Raw genomic sequence first — 17,848 nt, 5'->3', positions numbered from 1 at the left:
ATGCTATATGCTTAAACGATAAGTCCAAGGAATATGTAATTAGGAGAATGTAATTTAAACAAGTTAGATTTATGAGACCATTTTCTTTCGTATACATATCCTAAACGTTCCTGATCATAGGATTGCTAATTGGGCATTAACAGTCCGTTAAGATCAGTACGTGCTGTGTCTTCTCTCATGAAGAGTGATTGGTCTCGAGTCATTGGTGTGATTGACACCAAGACAAGCATGTAGGTGCTCAATAGCGAATGAGTCCACTGAACACGATCAACGAAGAGTTCTTATACTCATGTCACATGAGAACTCATGGTTGGGATAATGCAAAGTAGTCATTTGACCTAAGGCATCATAGTTGTCTTGTGGTTAAGTCCTTGATCTTTGACTATGTCAAAGTCACTCCATTCGAGGGTGTCCACGACATAGATGGGGTTAAGCCACTTAGCCATGGAGGCAAGTGAATGTGCAACAAGGGATCTCTAACCTTCAAACCGTTTGAGGGAGAATACTCTATGATATGATTAAGAATCTCTGGCCAGAGTATGAATGAGATTTAGGAAGTCATTCCAAATCACATTCAAGGTAATCATATAAGTAAATGAATCACATTGGATAGTAGACATGAATAAACTATCAAACCAAACAATGTGGTCAAGAGTATTGTATTAGAGAAAGACCGTATTGCATTGTAATCCTAAACTGAATAGGTTCTCCACCTCTTCTGATTAACTTGGGTAACCATGACATACTGCTAGGTGTCACTCATGGTTTGTGGAAGCCCTAAACGTTTATAATCACTAAAGGGAGAATTGAAAGTAAGTTTCAATTCACAATCGATTTGAAAGAGTTCTAATTGCCCACTGCCTCGCTAGAAGGAACCTAATGGATCGTACACCGTGTAAGGTAAATATTGAAGAAACAACGGAGATGAGTAAGGATAATTAAATGGTTTAATTATTTATGGCAAGGATTAATTAATATGTTAATTAATTAAACGAATAAAGTTCGTTAAAGACCTCGGGTTAGTTTTGGGCTTCGAACGTCAAGCCCATTGACTTAAGTTGTATGACAACTTAATGACTAAATATTCACAAAGACCCAAATAGCCCAATAACACCCTATGGCCGGCCATATTGATAAAGGAGTGGGTTTTGGACTTATTACAAGTTTGCCACTCCAATGAAGGTAGGTATAAATATGACTTTATAGCCTTTTTCTTCATTAGGGTTTCTTTTTGGAGAAAAGATGAGAACACAAGCTCTTTTTTCTCTCTAAGAGGCCGGCCACCCTAGAGGAACATAGCTAGCAATCTTACTTCCTCTAGGTCACTAATTTCTTCATCAATCCTTCCTTGGTGTGGAGACTTAGAGGTTCTCAACTTTGAGAACTTGGAGAAACCAATTCTTCCATCCAAATCCATGGAGCTAAGAAGCAAGGAATGAAGGCCCTATCTCTTGGGTGATTATCCTTTGCTTATGCAAAGAGGAATCAACAAAGGTATAAATTTCTCAACTCACTTTGTTTTGAGTTGAGTCTTGGTTCACCTAACTACTAGGCTTTGAATTTCATGGGTAATGTTTTGTTTTGAGTGCATGCAAGCATGATTCCGCCTTTAATTTGTTAATTGCATGCTATAGATGTTGCTCAAATGAACATGTTTTTCACAAAATTTCCTTCATCCTTATCCTTGTTGCACAAGGAAATCAAGTCCTTTCAAATTTAGGGCTTTGCCGCACCAATTTTAGCAAGGGAACCCTTTTTTCCTTACCTTGCAAGGCATTCTAGAAGCCTTATCCTTCCTTTCCATACCTGCCACACCTCCTATACCTTTTCCCCCTTGGATTTTGATTGTTTGGGCCCTAATCCTTATTTTCTGCTAAGTCCAAGTCCTAACTTGATTTCCCTAGAGTTTTATGTGCCTATATATACTCATATTTCAGCCTTGGCCGAATTACCACCTCCCATATACATCATTCACGCCAGAAATTCATCCCTTGTTCTCTGCCGCATACATCCATACACATCCCTCCATAATTCCTGATTGTTTCACCCTTTGTCGCACCACCCATCCATCCTAAATACTACCATACCATCTTCCATCCATTCTTCCATACACATAACCCCAAAAACCTGTCCCCAAGCCTTGTGCCGCAGCAAGGAGGAAGGAGGAAATCGTGGATGTACCTGCTGTCCAAGTTGGAGCGTCTAGGTGTTTTCTTTCTTTGGTTTTCAATGTCTAAATTTGTTTATCTTTGCTTTGTGCGTATGAGGAACTAAACCCCCCTTGGCTAGGGGGGGATTCGAAACCATGTTCATGCTTGCTATATGATTTGATTACTTTCAGTTGTGTTTCATAAGTTGTGAATTCAATTTGCTTATCTATATGAATTAAAACTGATTTGTGTGTGTTGGTTGAGAGTGCACGCTTAATTTTCATGTATAAATCTGATGCTAAGGTATAAGGGAGTTTCATCTAATCGTTATGAACTTATATTCATGAGTAGTAAAGGTTGCTAATCACAATCGCATTAAGTAAATTCTTGGCATAAGTTTCATGCAATTCATAGTAACAAGTGCCTCGTCAATGCTTATGATTTTCATAGAACTTAATGATCTTTGCTTGTATCTCTATTATGCAATTCATGTGGGGAACTTGTGGGGAATGCTTTGGGTTGTCATATGCAATCATCCGATTCAATAACTGTAGGAAAATCTGAGGGTTAATTAGTGCAATTCACGGTTAATCTGTGGCGTTGAGAATTCATGGTTTATTGAAAAACAATTGGAAATCGTTTTGTATACAAGTATGACATGGGTGGAGAAGAACCTCCTAGCTAGCCAATCATCCATCTAATTCACCCAATTTCGTCTAGAATCTATTTGAGTCATTCTTGTTTTATTTTATTTGATTTTCGTCCAAAACCAAACCCCCCCTTTACTTTAGAGTGTCTAACTAGTTATAATATGTTTTAGATTGTGTTTTTAAGCGTTTTGAGTCTAGGAAAACCCAAAATTCATCCAAAAGAGTGTTAGAGTTCAAATCTGCCCAGTTTGTGTTTTTAGGCAGATTTGAGTGTTTTTAGGCAGGTTTGAGTCTTTTGAGTTGTTTTAATGTTTTCTAGTTTAGTTTTGCATTCTTTGAGTCTAGTTTAGTGTTTTAAACTTTGTTTTACGTTTTTGAGTCAGTTTTAAGTGTTTTAGCAATCCCTCCTAATCCCCGGCCTAGAACGATCCCTACTTACATACTTTGCTACAATTGATAAAAAGAGGGTTTAATTTGTGTGCTTATATATTTCGCATCAGTGAAAATGCTATAATTGGAGGGAAAACCTCCATAAAGTTCATAACTCCCAATAATGGGCTCTTGATTGCAGACCCGTTTTGGGTGCGATCGAGTCGTTATCCATTTTCCAGTTTAAGGCAACAAAGTCTCGTGGGTTTCCGGCAAGTTTGTCATTTTTCCAGTGATTTCGGTCACCATTTCCTTCGAGTGAGGTATGAAACTTCATCTACTCTTCAAGTTGGTATACTTGGTTCGTGCTTTCTTATTTGTTTTAGAGTATGGTGCTTAGAACCCTAGAAATTTGGCTTTCTCCGGTGAATTTGAATGGTTTTCGGTTAGAATTTGTCGCTGGCCTAGTTGTGAAAAGTGTTTTCCTTGTTGAGCTCTAGCTACCACGTAAATTTGAGCTCTTTTAGTTAATGTTTTTAGGTTTTCTAAACCCTCCACCTTGGCTACCACCACGTGTGGTGGTGCGTGGGACGGTCCACGAGCGTTGTCTAAGTACCAAATACCATCTAGTGACCATGTGAACCTATGTCTTGCTCGCTTTCTGAAAATTCAATTGTTTGGTGTGGTGATCAATTTGGATCGCCACTCATTTATATGATTAATGACAATCTGATTGTTGGATCGTTGTACAATTTTGTGAGCACCCTAGTTATTAGTTGTTGGAGGTTTGAGAACTTACGGATTGAGAATCCGATGGTAGATCTTCCATATTAAATAATCTTAGATTGTTGACCTTAGTGGACCTTCTTTATCGACGGTTAGTCAATGTCCTTTACTCTAGAGTGTCCTTTATTTTTAGAATGTTGTTGAGGCTTGATGGAGCTTAGTTGCTCATCACGATGATGTGTCATTCCTGGTTAACGTGCATCTCGATTTAAATGCAAGTGGCACTTTGTCTAATTTTATATGCAGTCTTATTAGGTTTCCTAAGTGGGATTTGTGTGTTGTATTAGGCTCCTGGTGGTGGAGTTGGTGAATATAGAAGTGCAAAGAACCTAGGTGAGTGACATTAGTATTATGTGATATGGTTATTACCCACGAGAATTTCCTTGTTATATACTATGTGGATACAACATGGATTTGCAAATGATTATATGGAAATGTGTGCTACTATGCTATGTTTAATTGATGGTGTTATTGAATATATATGTGCTATGCTTGAAATGATTGTGATATGTGAGGGCTAGTAGAGGACCGTTAACCCAGTCCATGGGGTAATGTAGGATAAAATCAGAATGGGGGACCATGCTTTGGGATCGTGCTAGGCTAATCCACGATGGGCGATCCTTATTACTTAGGTATGGCCACACATACGTGTTTAGGGGTGATCATGCTTGGTTAATCCGCGATGGGTGATCACTACCTATAATATTCGTAAAAGTGACTTTGCTTGGTTAATCCACTATTGGGAGTCAGTACCTTCATGATGTTCTCAGAAGTGGTTCTGCTTGGTTAATTAGTAATGGGGGACCACCTCCTGATCGGGTTGCCTATTGTAGGCTTTGGCTGAACTGTGTCTTTCTATAGCCCCAGACTAGTACCTATTACATATATGAAAGATGAGATTGAAAGCCTGTGTGGCTCAATCTAGAAAGTGGTGATTGAATCAATTAGTGTACATGATTGTGTTGCCTAAAAGATAATGGATTCGGATCTGACTCATTCCTACTCGTAACAAAGAATTGTAATAATGAAAAAGGTACCAATCTCATTCCTACACGTGATTGTATTATTGATGTTGTGTCATTCCTACACAACTTCGAGTTGTGTGGTGATTGAATGTTATCTTGATACACGTGTGGTGAGATTCGAAATTGAATAACCATTCCTATACATAATAATGAGGCGTATGGTGGTTAAATTATGAAATATATGGCTATCAAACCCTTGTTATTATTTAGAAATGATGAAAGGTGAGTGGTGGGTAACAATATGAAGAAAATGGCCAAATAATATTGATGGTGATGATATTGACGGTTGATATAGTATACAGAAGAAATGTCATGTGTGGACATAGCACTACTTTGACATTTAATCATTTGATACTATTTATTTTCACATATGTTGTATTATTATCACTCACACAAGCTTCGTAGCTTATCAGGGTTTTGATTTGCCTAGTGCGCTATTCCCACGACGTAGGGTTATTTTGCAGAGTAACTGGTAGCGGTTAGAGGAGAAGATTTCAGGTGGTGTAGCTATGAGGGAAATGCACTTGAGAGTAGGTATTGCCACCTTTTGTTGTAAGTTATTTTGTTGAAGCTCTGATTTATATTATATGTATGAGCCTTAGCGACTCTATGTATTTTATATTGTACCATTGCTGTCCTTCTGTCGAGCGTCGATTCTGGCTGTTTCTTAGGATTGGGGCATGACAACTTTTGATGGTATCAGAGCATTGGTCCCCGGACCTCTAAATTTTCAACGGGCGTTGATGCTTGCCTTGTGGTATCAATGATGTCAAACTTAGAGTTTCCTTAGATTGGCAAACCTTAGAGTGAGAGACTAGTACGTCCAGTTTATAGGGGTATGAATGGGCAGTTTAGTTGACTGTTCGTTCGAATCATTTACATTGGTTCTGGTGATTGGATTTGTGTCAGTTTCGTTGTCTTTTCGTTCCAAGTGTTCTATCCGCGAACGTTGGTTCTTCTGAAGTTGGTGACTAGAATTTCCAAAGTGAGTTAGTCATGGAGGTTGAAGTTAGCTTTGTAGTGAAGCCATTGTCTTGAAATCCCCATGTTGGATTTGATGGTCAAAAAACGTTAGTGGAGGATACTTCTTGAATTCCTATTTTTCGAATTCTTGAAGTATCAAAGTGAAGTTTGGTTAAGTTCTTAGTGTCGATTAGAAGGGCGAGTTACTTATCTGATGTTGATGGCGTGCTTGTCAATATTGAGTTCGAGGAAGTAGTGTGGTTGTTCCTTGTTCGAGGATGAAATTTTTATAAGGTGGGAAAGATCTGATATCCCGTTCCCAAAATTAGTATTTTATTTTATTTTTGACATATTATGGAGATTTAATTGAAGTTAGTTCGTTAATTCTCCAGTTTTTAACAAAAGGGAAGTGAAGGGTATTTCTGCCATTTTGAATTTTTCTTGACCTTTTCGGTTAACTCTTGAGTTAGTTAGCTAGAGCTTAATTCCTTGAGCGTGTAGGTGTAAACAAATCTCAATTCTGAGTTAGAAGGAAGAAGTTAGAGTCGTTTGAAGTTGGGGGCAATTTGGCCAAAATGCTATAATTGGAGGGAAAACCTCCAAAAAGTCCAGAACTCGCAAAAAAGGGCGCGTGATTGCAAACCCCGTTTTGAGTGCGATCGGGTTGCCGACCCACCAACTTGACAAACTCATTTCTCCTTTGTCCGATCACCGTTTTGGGTGATCTTGGTGTCCACGGAAAGCTCTTGACGAGCCCTACATCTCTGCAGTGTTAGATTTCCCATTTTCTTATCCATTTTTCTAGTTCGAGGCAACAAAGTCCCATGGGTTTTAGACGATTTTGTGATTTTTTTGGCGATTTAGGCAACCACTTCCTTCTAGTGAGGTATGAAACTTCATCTACTCTTCATAATCTTCAAGTTGGTATGATTGGTTCATGCTTTCGTGTTCATTTTAGAGTTGGGTGTCTAGAAACCTAGAAATCCGGTTTTTGTTGAATTTGGACGGTTTTCGATTAGAATTTGTCTTCGGCCTAGTTGTGAAAAGTGCTTCCCTTGTTGAGATCTAGCTACTACGTAAATTTGAGCTCATTTAGTTAATGTTGAAAATTTGGGTTTTTTAAACCCTCCACCGTGTCTAGTGGTGTATGGGATGGTCCACGAGTGTTGTGTAAGTACCAAATACCTTCTAGTGACCATGTGAACCTATGTCTTGCTTGGTTTCCCAAAATTGAATTATTTGGTGTGGTGATCAATTTGGGCCGCCACTCGCTTGTGTGATTGATGACAATCTGTTCGTTGGATCGTCATACATTTTTGTGAGCACCATAGTTATTAGTTGATGAACCTTTGAGAACTTACGGATCGGGAATCTGATAAGCGGATCTTCTAAATTGAATAATCTTAGATTCTTGACCTTAGTGGACTACCTTATCGACGGTTGACGTTCTAATCAACGTACTTTACTTTAGAGTGTTATTTATATTTAGAATGTTGTTGAGGCTTGATGGAGCTTAGTTGCTCATCACGATGACGTATCGTTCTCGACTGACGTGCAAGTGGCACTTGGCCTCATTTTACATATTGGTCTTCTTAAGTTTCCTATGTGGGATTTGTGTGTTGTATTAGATTACTGGAGGCAGAGTTGGTGAATCTAGAAGTGCAATAACCTAAGTGTGTGTCATTAATATTATGTGATATGGTTATTACCCAGGATAATTTCCTTGTTATATACTATGTGGATATAACATGGATTTGCAAGTGATTATATGGAAATATGTCCTACTATGCTATGTTTACTTGATGGTGCTATCGAATATATATATATATGCTTGAAATGGTTGTAATATGTGAGGACTTGCAGAGGACCGCTAACCTAGTCCATGGGGTAGTGTAGGATAAAATCAGAATCCGCACCATGTAGCAGTGGTACAAGGATGGTCCTGCTTGGTTAATCTGCATTGGAGGACCATACTTTGGGATCATGTTTGGTTAATCCACGATGGGCAATCCTTATTACTTAGGTATGGCCATACATACATGTTTAGGGGTGATCATGCTTAGTTAATCTGCGATGGGTGATCATTACCTGTAGTATTCATAGGAGTGACTTTGCTTGGTTAATCCACTATGGGGGTCACTACCTACATAATGTTTCTCAGGAGTGGTTTTACTTGGTTAATTTGCAATGGAGGACCACATCCTGATCTGTTGCCTATTGTAGGTTTCGGCCGAATTTTGTCTCTCTATAGCCTTAGACTAGTACCTATTACATATATGAAAGATGAGATTGATAGCCTGTGTGGCTCAATCTAGAAAGTGGTGATTAAATCAAATAGTTTACATGATAGTGTTGCCTAAAAGGTAATGGATTCGGATGTGACTCATTCCTACTTGTAACGAAGAATTGCAATAATGAAAAAGGTACCAATCTCATTCCTACACATGATTGTATTATTGATGTTGTGTCTTTCCTACACAACTTCGGGTTGTGTGATGACTGAATGTTATCTTGTGATTATTCGGAAATGATGAAAGGCAAGTGGTGAGTCACAATCTAAAGAGAATGATGGAATAATATTGACAGTGATGATAATGACGGTTGAAACTGTATACGAAAGAAATGTCCTATGTAGATGTAGCAGTACTTTGACATTTAATCATTTGATACTATTTATTTTCACATATGTTGTATTATTGTCACTCACACAAGCTTTGTAGCTTATCCGGGTTTTGATTTGCCCGGTGCGCCATTCCCACGGCATAGGGTTATTTTGCAAAGTAATTGGTAACGGTTAGAGGAGAAGATTTCAGGTGGTGTAGCTGTGAGGGTGGTGCACTTGATAATAGGTATTGCCACCCTTTGTTGTAAGTTATTTTGTTGAAGCTCTGATATATATTATATGTATAAGTCTTAGCGACTCTATGTATTTTATATAGTACTGCTACTGTCCTTCTGTCCTGTGTCAATTCTGGGCGTATCTCAGCATTGGGGCGTGACAGTTATCATGTGCCTTGCTTGGGCTTCTTTGTCTTTTTGGCTTAATTGCAACTTGTTTTTATGTTGATCTCCTGTAACATCTTCAGTCAATGAAGTTTATGTTTTACAAAAAAAAAAATAAACAATTATTGGGTCATAAAATATTACTAAGAAACCGTTTGATAATCATTGCATTTTTAATAGTTTTTATTTTATTTGAATACTGGAAACTTGTATGGTAACTACGTTTAGTTTTGAAGAAAATGAAAACTGAAAACCAAAAACATGAAGAGATATGATAAACACTCTCTATTTTTAGCTTTATACACAACCTTGTATAATGTTGTTTGTTGTTTTTGTTCTGATTTATTAAATTTGATAGCCATAAATAAGAGGGTATGTGAGAAGTTAAAAATGGTGTGTAATAATAACCGAAAATTGAAAATAGTTTTAAGTTTTCAAATTTTGACTTTCGTTTTAAAGTTTTTTGTTTTTAGTTTTCTTTCTTTTTTTTTAAAAAAAAAAACTAAAAACTGAAAGTAGTAACCAAACAAATTTCCAATTTAAAATTAAAATAAAAGCTGAAATAATTGTCGAGTTAACCCTAAATTATGATATTTCTGTTGCAGTCTTATTAGATTAGGAATGTGATTGTGTAAATCCTAGTGTATCTAGGGTATCTTGGAATATTCCTTTTAATAGATATTATTCTATTAGAGTTGTTATCATATTAGGGTAAGGATTTAACATATTCCACTACTGTAAATAAAGGCACAATGGGGTGATACAACACACACCTTAGAATTACATCTCTCTCATCTCCCTTTCTTGTTGCTGGCCCTTTCCCTTTCTAATCCTAAATACAGTTCAGTAAATTAGGCCTACAACACGTTATCAATATGCTCTTGCCAGAAGCTAAGGAACTAAAGGATCATAGGAGGAGGCTCTTCTACACAATCAAAGGCTTAATCGTTTTTTTGCCAATCAGGTTATTTTAAAATAAATTAAGATATTTCAAACGACCTTGAAGCATGAAAACATTCCCCATGATGCATGAACACCCTATATTTATATTTTTCTTTCAATTATATATATTGCATATGTGTTCATATATTTTGTCAATATATATATATATATATATTTGTTCACGCAATACGCAATTATGCTATGTGGAATTTGTGAGTCAAAGCATTGAAAATTAATTTAGAAGCAATTAGGGTTTTTAAACCCTAAAATTCGAAAAAAATAATTTGGGATTTTTTGCGATATTAAGTCGTTCCTCCACGCTGTGCCGCCGAGCTGACATGGCTAGTCTACAACCACGCCATCACCAGGATAGTGTCATTTCGACGCCATGGACCACCTTGTAGTAGTTTCGTGGGCTTACTGCTTCTGCACAGACAACCAGGCTTCGGCTTGGGTTGGGTTTTCCACGAACGTGAAGGCCTGAGCCCACCAGCAGGCTTGCAACCTTGCTGGGCTGTCCCTACAGCTTAGCCTAACCTAGTAGTAAACCTTTGTGCTTGCTAGGCTTTGCCTTAGCCTTGGCCTGCTTATGGTAAGCTTCGGCTTGCTGGATTTCGCCACTTATCACGACCCTCGACCACCATAGCCAGCCCAGGCGGTTGGGCTTGTTTCCCATGGCGCAAAATTAAAGCTAGGCTGCGATTGGACTTTACGCGTACACCCCAGGCCAGCACATGTGATTGGCCCGTGCCCCTTCCCATAACCAGCCCGTGGCCTGTAACCATGATTGGGCTACCTTTACAGTCAACCTGTGGCCCATTATTGGGCTATGCTTTTTCAAATCCAATGCTATTTTTAGCATTCCGGCTAATACTAACTCAAATGTTATTATTTTTCTTCTACAATCAAACTTGAATGGTTGCGATCTATTGAATTAATTAAAGTGACCCACAATCCATTATTCTGACAATTAATCTAAAATTATTAGCATAAAGCTCACTCTTTGGCAATTAACGATTCAATAAATAATTTTTTTCTTTGAACCGTTGACTATCTTTCGTATCCCCAACGCACTCACACTTAGGTTCTTGAAGCAATCCATAAATTCACCACACTTAGTTGTATATTATATTCTATGTTCTTGCAGGAACCCCTATGACATTTATAACTAAATCAAATATGTAGTTTCGAATTTAGTGCATTTAAAACCTGAAGTTTCATTCAAAACATACCACGTGAAACTCGTAGCTTTCATGCTTAAATTAAACCAATACATGTATATAGAACCCCGAATGTTCTCCAACGCATGTCTATGGCTTTCTATATAACTAACCATGTTTTTTTTGGGTACCCTCTATTTTAGGGAGATGCCGAACTTGAACAAGCTCGATTTCACCGTTTTGGAAGTATCTGGAAGAAACTACCTAAAGTGGGTTCAAGACGTGAAACTCCATCTTATTGCAAAAAGTCATTGAGCCATCATCGAGGAACCTATTGATAACCCAGTCAACGAAGATCAGAAAGCTACTACTATGATCTTCATCCGAAGACACATCCATGATGCACTGTAGACCGAGTACCTCGCTGAGGATGACCTATACACCCTTTAAGTTGCTTTGGCCAATTGCTTTGATTAACGAAAAAACATTACTTCCCTGAAGCAAGGCAGACGCACAACATTTACGCTTCTAAGACTTTAAGTCTGTGGATGAATATAACTCTGAAGTTTGTAGAATCAATCACTGCTTAAGTTCTGTGAAGTGGACTTAACTGAAGAGGATCTCTTGGAGAATACCTATTCGACCTTCAATGTCATCAATATTGTCCTGCAGGAACAATATAGGGCATTGAAGTTCACCAAATTTTTGGATTTGATATATGTTTTACTTCTCGCTGAAAAACAGAACCAGTTTTTGATAAAGAATCATCAAGCTTGACTTACTGGCTCGAACTCTCCGCCTGAAGTGCATGCTATTAATTCCAGCAGCCACAACCAATGGAAATCATGTCGTGGCAGTGGAAATGGGCTGCAGGCCCCACCACGGGCCCTAGGTTAACAGAGAAGAGGCCCACCCAAGGGAGGAAATTTGACCCAGAAGTGCTAACCCCTTGCCCCTAAGACCGTAAACTTCAAGAATAAGGGAAAAACTACCATTCAATCGGCTTCCATTGAACTGGACATATGCTACCGCTGTGGATCAAAGGATCATTGGTCACACATATGTCGAGCTACCCTTGAGGCTATTCCAAGTATCATTCTTGTCGTGAGACTAGCTTTGTGCATGTAGAACATCCTGAAGATGTTACTACAACAATGGAGGTTTCAGATTTTAAGGACGCATCCACTTCGATGGAAGAATAAAGTTTTATTTTTTTAAGACATGTTAGGGTGTTTACACCCCTAGTGGCCGAACCCCTCTTATTTTTCTAGGTTTATGGTTTAAATTTTTGGACAATTTTTTTAAGTATTTGGAATTATTTGTTGGGTTTTTTGTTTGTTTTGAATTATGGACAATTATTTTTATGGATGTTATTTCTTGATTGATTAATTGAATGAATGAAATTATATTTATGTATGTGATGTATGTGACCGATTTAATTAATTTATTTCAAGGTATGACTAGTGGGGAAGTTAGTTGTCTGGCTGATAGTGCTACCACACACACAATCTTGCGTGAGCAACACTATTCTACTAACTATATACCTAAAAATGCACCTTTGACAACCCTCTCAGGCTCATCTAACCTGATCGAAGGATACGGAAAAGCCTTTTTTAATGTTGTCTAATGGTAGTGAATTAACCATTAAAGAGGTCCTTTATTCTCCATTAACTGGAAGAACATTGTTGAGCTTTAGAGATATTCGAGATGATCAATATCATGTTGAAACCACTGAAGAAAATGATTCTAAATTTCTTTGTATCACTTCTTACCAATATAGCTAGAAGCGTATTCACGATAAGCTGGAATGTCTCCCGAGTGGGTTGTACATAACAACCATTTGATCGGTGGAGACCCACCACGTGGCCGGCTCTAGTCCTGGGTTCCAAAGCACTTTCTTGCTTTGGCATGATCGAATGGGACATCCTGAACAAGATATGATGCACCGTATCCTCAAAGTATCACATGGACATCGCCTGAAATCTTATCCCGACCATTTACCATGAAAAGCATGCTCCATGGGCAAAGTTCTAAAAAACGCTAGGCGCTAGTAAGGCGGTGCGCTAGTGCCTAACGCCTGGGTAGCTAGGTGGGGTCTAGGTGGGTGCCTAGGCGGCCTAGGCAGATTTAGGTAAATTTCTTATATATATCATATGAATTAATTACATTTACTATATCAGATGTAAATAATTATTGAATAATATGTTATTTCTTATAGAAGAACATACATATGTGAATGTTTTATGTACATATATAATATGCTGGCATAGGAAAAAAAAACAAAATATTATCTAAATAATTTATAATTTATATAACATTTATATATATATATATATATATATATATAATATATCCCAAACTTGTAAGTGGGTGATGACACATAACATTTATATAAAAAGCCCACGTAAGTGGGTGGTTTTCATAATTGAAACCATATGATGACCCTTCAAGTAGTAGCTGTCCACCCTAATTCACATCACTTAAGGTAGACCTCAGTCATCACCAGCTTTTTACCTTGGAAAGTGAAATGTCATTTGTATAACCTATTTGTTTCTTCTTCTTTGCCTTTTCAGAACCTCAAAATTTGATCTTTTAGTCTCTCTCTCTCTCTCTTTCTTTCTCTCTCTCTCTCGCTATCTCTCTTCTTACTCTCTTCCCTCATCTTTGTTCTTTTTCTTCACCTTTTCAGAAGAGTCAGAACCTCAAAATTGGATCTCAAATCCAACTTGCGCCACCACATAATGAAATGTTTAATAGTCCATCTCTCTCTTCCTCTTCGCACTCTCTCTTCCTTCATCTTCACAGAGACGAGCTACAAAAATTCATCGGGGCTCTGCAAAATTGTAGCGAGTTTGGGATTTGTAGTGAGATTCAAACTGCCTGGACTGTCGCCTAGCCCACCTAAGTTCTTCTCGCCTAACTGAACTTTTTGGTCTAAATTGGGTTGGAGCTCCACCGCCCAGCGCCTAGGCGCCACCTAGGTCGATTTTTAGAACACTGTCTATGAGGAAGTTGAATATCCAACCCTTAGCTACAAAGATTATTCATGACCCCCTAAGTTTCTTAAGAGGATTCATGAGGATATTTGTGGACCTATCCAACCAACATGCAGACCATTTAGATACTTCATGGCGTTGGTTGATGCATCGATGCATTGGTCATATGTCTACTTATTGTCCACATGCAACGCTACATTTGTGAACTCCTAGCTCAAATCATTAAGCTTAGGGCTCATTACCCTGATTATCCGATTAAGTTCATTTAACTGGATAATGCTAGAAAGTTTACGTCATAGGCTTTTGAGGATTATTACATGTCTGTTGGGATTGAAGTTAAACATCCTGTGCCCTATGTTCACAACTAAAATGGCCTAACAGAAGCTTTCATAAAGCGGTTTCAAATGATAGCTCAGACTTTGGTTATACGAATCGAATTACCAGCATCTGCCAGGGGCCACGCAATATTGCACGCATTTATGTTGGTTCGCCTGAGGCCTACTGCTACCCAACCTTATTCATCGTTACAACTGGTTACTGGATACAAGCATGATGTCTAGCATTTACGTGTGTTTGGGTGCGCAGTTTCTGTGCCAATAGCGCTGCCACTACGTACCAAAATGGATCCTCAAAGAAGAATGGGAATCTATGTCGATTATGATTTGCCATTAATTATTTTCTATTTAGAGCCTTTGACAGGAGATATTTTTACCGCACGCTTTGCGGATTATCACTTTGATAAGACAGTCTTCCCATCGTTAGGGGGAGATAAGAACATTAACGTTCCTGTAGAATGCCGTAAATTGTCGTTGATGACTCCTACTTTGTCTCATTTAGATCCCCGCATTGCCTAGTTTGAAGCTGAAGTGCGTTGTATTCTAGATTTTCAAAGCATTACTCAAAGTATGCCAAATGGTTTTACTGATCTAGCAAATGTGAGATTACATATACCCACTAAAAACACTTGTAAAGATGGACATACTTAACGTACGCCGTAACACCACCTTGGAAGGCCAGATCGTCCTTGAAGGTGGGGCAGCCACACTTCCCATATGACCTTGTACACTAGCGGCTAGCCAATCATTTGCTCCTACCCTGAAGAATAGTAGATCCCCTGGTTTAAAGGATTCACAACTCTGGAAGAGGAAAACGGCACAAACTAGTGACTTAGTCTGAATCCGACCATCACTAAATCATATGTTCCAATGCATGAGGTTATTCTAGATTACGATGATGTCTTAGACAAGATAAACCGATCTTTCGATAATCGCTAGATTTCAGTCTATTACGCAGTATTGGATGAGGTTTGGAATCAAAATGAGATGACTGTCGGTGATGCATTTGCGTAAACAGTTGCTACCGACATCATGCTTAGCGATGACATTGAACCACGTTCTGTTGATGAATGTCGATATAGAACCGATTAATTAAACTAGAAACAAGCAATCCAGGTTGAACTTTATTCGCTTGCGAAATGCAAGGTGTTTAGGCCCATAGCTTCTACTCCACCATATGTGAAGGCCGTGGGCTATAAGTGGGTTTTCGTGAGGAAGCGTAATGAGAAGAATGAAACAGTGCGATACAAAGCATACCTCGTAGCGCAAGGCTTCTCTCAACACCCTGGGATTGATTAGAAGGAGACGTATTCCCCTATAATGGACGTCATAACATTCCACTACCTTATTAGTTAGGTAGTTTTCGAAAAACCGAATATGCAGTTTATGGACGTGGTAACTGCGTATCTCTATAGGGATCCAGATACGGAAATCTACATTATAGTTACAGAAGGACTTCCATTGACTGGTTTAAATAGTTCTAGACCATGGAAGACCCTCTCAATTAGATTGAGGAGATCACTTTACAGACTGAAACAATCCGGAGGGATGTGGTATAACCGCCTAAGTGAATATTTGACAAGTTAAGGTTATGTGAACAATGAACTCTGCCCATGCGTGTTCATCAAAAAGTCATATTCCAGATTTGTGATTGTTCCAGTTTATGTTAACGACATGAACCTCAATGAAAATCCTGCAGAGTTTAAGGAAATTATCGTTCACTTGATATCATAAATTGAGATGAAGGATTTTGGGTAAACTCGATATTGTCTTGGCTTGGAGATCGAGTATTGTTCGGATGGAATCCTAGTACATCAATCGAACTACACCCAAAAGGTGTTGCGATGTTTTAATGAGGATAACGCGAAGCCTTCAAGTACTCCTATGGTCGTTTGGAGTCTAGATGCTAAACGAGATCACTTCCGTCCTATGGAGGATGAGGAAGAGATTTTGGAGCTTGAAGTTTCATACCTAAGTGCAATTGGTGCTTTATTGTACTTGGCTCAATGCACTAGACCAGACATCTCTTTTGCTGTTAATCTTTTGGCTAAATACAGCAACGTGCCTACACGCAGACACTGGAATGGTGTTAAAGACATTTTCTGCTACTTCAAAGGTACGACGGATTTGGGCTTGTTCTACACCCATGAATCCTCAAGAGGAGCTGCCGCCTCCCTCGATCCTCGGGTTAATTCTTGCCTAATTGGTTATGCAGATGCTGGTTATCTGTCTAACCCATATATGGTACGTTCTCAAACGAGCTATGTCTTTACCGTTGGAGAAACAACTATATCTTGGAGGTTTACCAAGTACACGCTAGGTTCGAATTCTTCGAACCATGCTGAGATTCTCGCCTTGCATGAAGCCTCACGTGAGTGCTTTTGGTTGAAAGCAGTTATGGAACACATTCAAAGCACTAATTGTCTTACTCCCGTCGTTGACCTTCCTACAATGATCTTTGAAGACAATGTATCGAGCAATTAAAGAAAGGATACGTCAAGGGAGACAACACCAATCATATAGTGCTGAAGTTCTTTTACTCTCACCAGCAACAACAACATCAAAATATTGAAGTTAAGCAAATGCGTTCCTAGGACAACCTGGCCGATCTCTTCACCAAGTCATTGCCTAAGTCTACATTTTAGAAGCTCGTCCAAGGAACAATATGCGTAAATTATCTGAGTTGAATTGCTTATAGTTCTCTTATTTGGAAGTTATGTCTAACTCAGGGTGAGTATCCAAAAGCATACTCACTTGATCTTAATGTACTCTTTTTCCTACGATTAGGAGTAATTTTCCCACTGGGTTTTTGCTACCTAACGAGGTTTTAATGAGGCACCCAATCTAGGATCATATTTCATTGAGTTCACTACTTTCGTCCAATTTGACGTTTGTTTTAGACATTATGCATACTTCTTACTTTTCTCCTTAGTCTATGGGTTTTTACCTGCCTTAGGTTTTACCATAGTGAGGTTTTGTGAGTTTTACTACTAATGCATACTTTCTTTAAATTTGAGACTTGCATTCGCCAGTTGTGGCTACGACTTCATCAACCGTTCTACCTTAACTGCCGAAGACATGATGCGAAGTTTTGTTTGAGTATTTACACACTCAAGGGGGAATGTTGCAGTCCTATTAGATTAAGAATGTGATTGTGTAAATCCTAGTGTATCTAGGATATCTTGGAATATTCCCTTTAGTAGATATTATCTTATTAGAGTTGTAATCCTACTAGGGTAAGGATTTAACCTATCCTACTGTTATAAATAAAGGCACACCTCAGAATTACATCTCTCTCATCTCTCTCTTGCTACTGGTCCTCTTCCTCTCTATTCCTAAATACAGTTCAACAAATTAGACCTACAACAGTTTCACTATTTTTTATTGAAAGGATATTTTATGTATAACATCATAACCCAAATGTGAATTTTAGGTACTATAATAGCATCTTAAAAAGATACGTTGTCTG

General features: G+C 38.4%; 1 protein-coding gene across 1 annotated transcript; it reads left to right on the top strand.

The window, feature by feature from the left end:
- The first annotated feature begins 16,263 nt into the window (after nucleotides 1–16,263).
- LOC139191879 (secreted RxLR effector protein 161-like) lies at nucleotides 16,264–16,863 on the top strand. The gene has a single exon (XM_070812907.1). It carries the CDS (start codon nucleotides 16,264–16,266, stop codon nucleotides 16,861–16,863), a length of 600 nt encoding a protein of 199 aa, XP_070669008.1.
- Nucleotides 16,864–17,848: the final 985 nt, after the last annotated feature.

This window comes from Malus domestica, chromosome 15, assembly GCF_042453785.1.
Source record: "Malus domestica chromosome 15, GDT2T_hap1".
Taxonomy (NCBI): Eukaryota; Viridiplantae; Streptophyta; class Magnoliopsida; order Rosales; family Rosaceae; genus Malus; species Malus domestica.
The sequence above is the reverse complement of the archived record's forward strand: the minus strand, read 5'-3'. Positions and strand labels throughout refer to the sequence as shown.

Excerpts from the sequence above, each read along its gene's own strand:
- LOC139191879 (XM_070812907.1), top strand. The coding sequence starts at position 16,264 with ATGGTCGTTTGGAGTCTAGATGCTAAACGAGATCACTTCCGTCCTATG.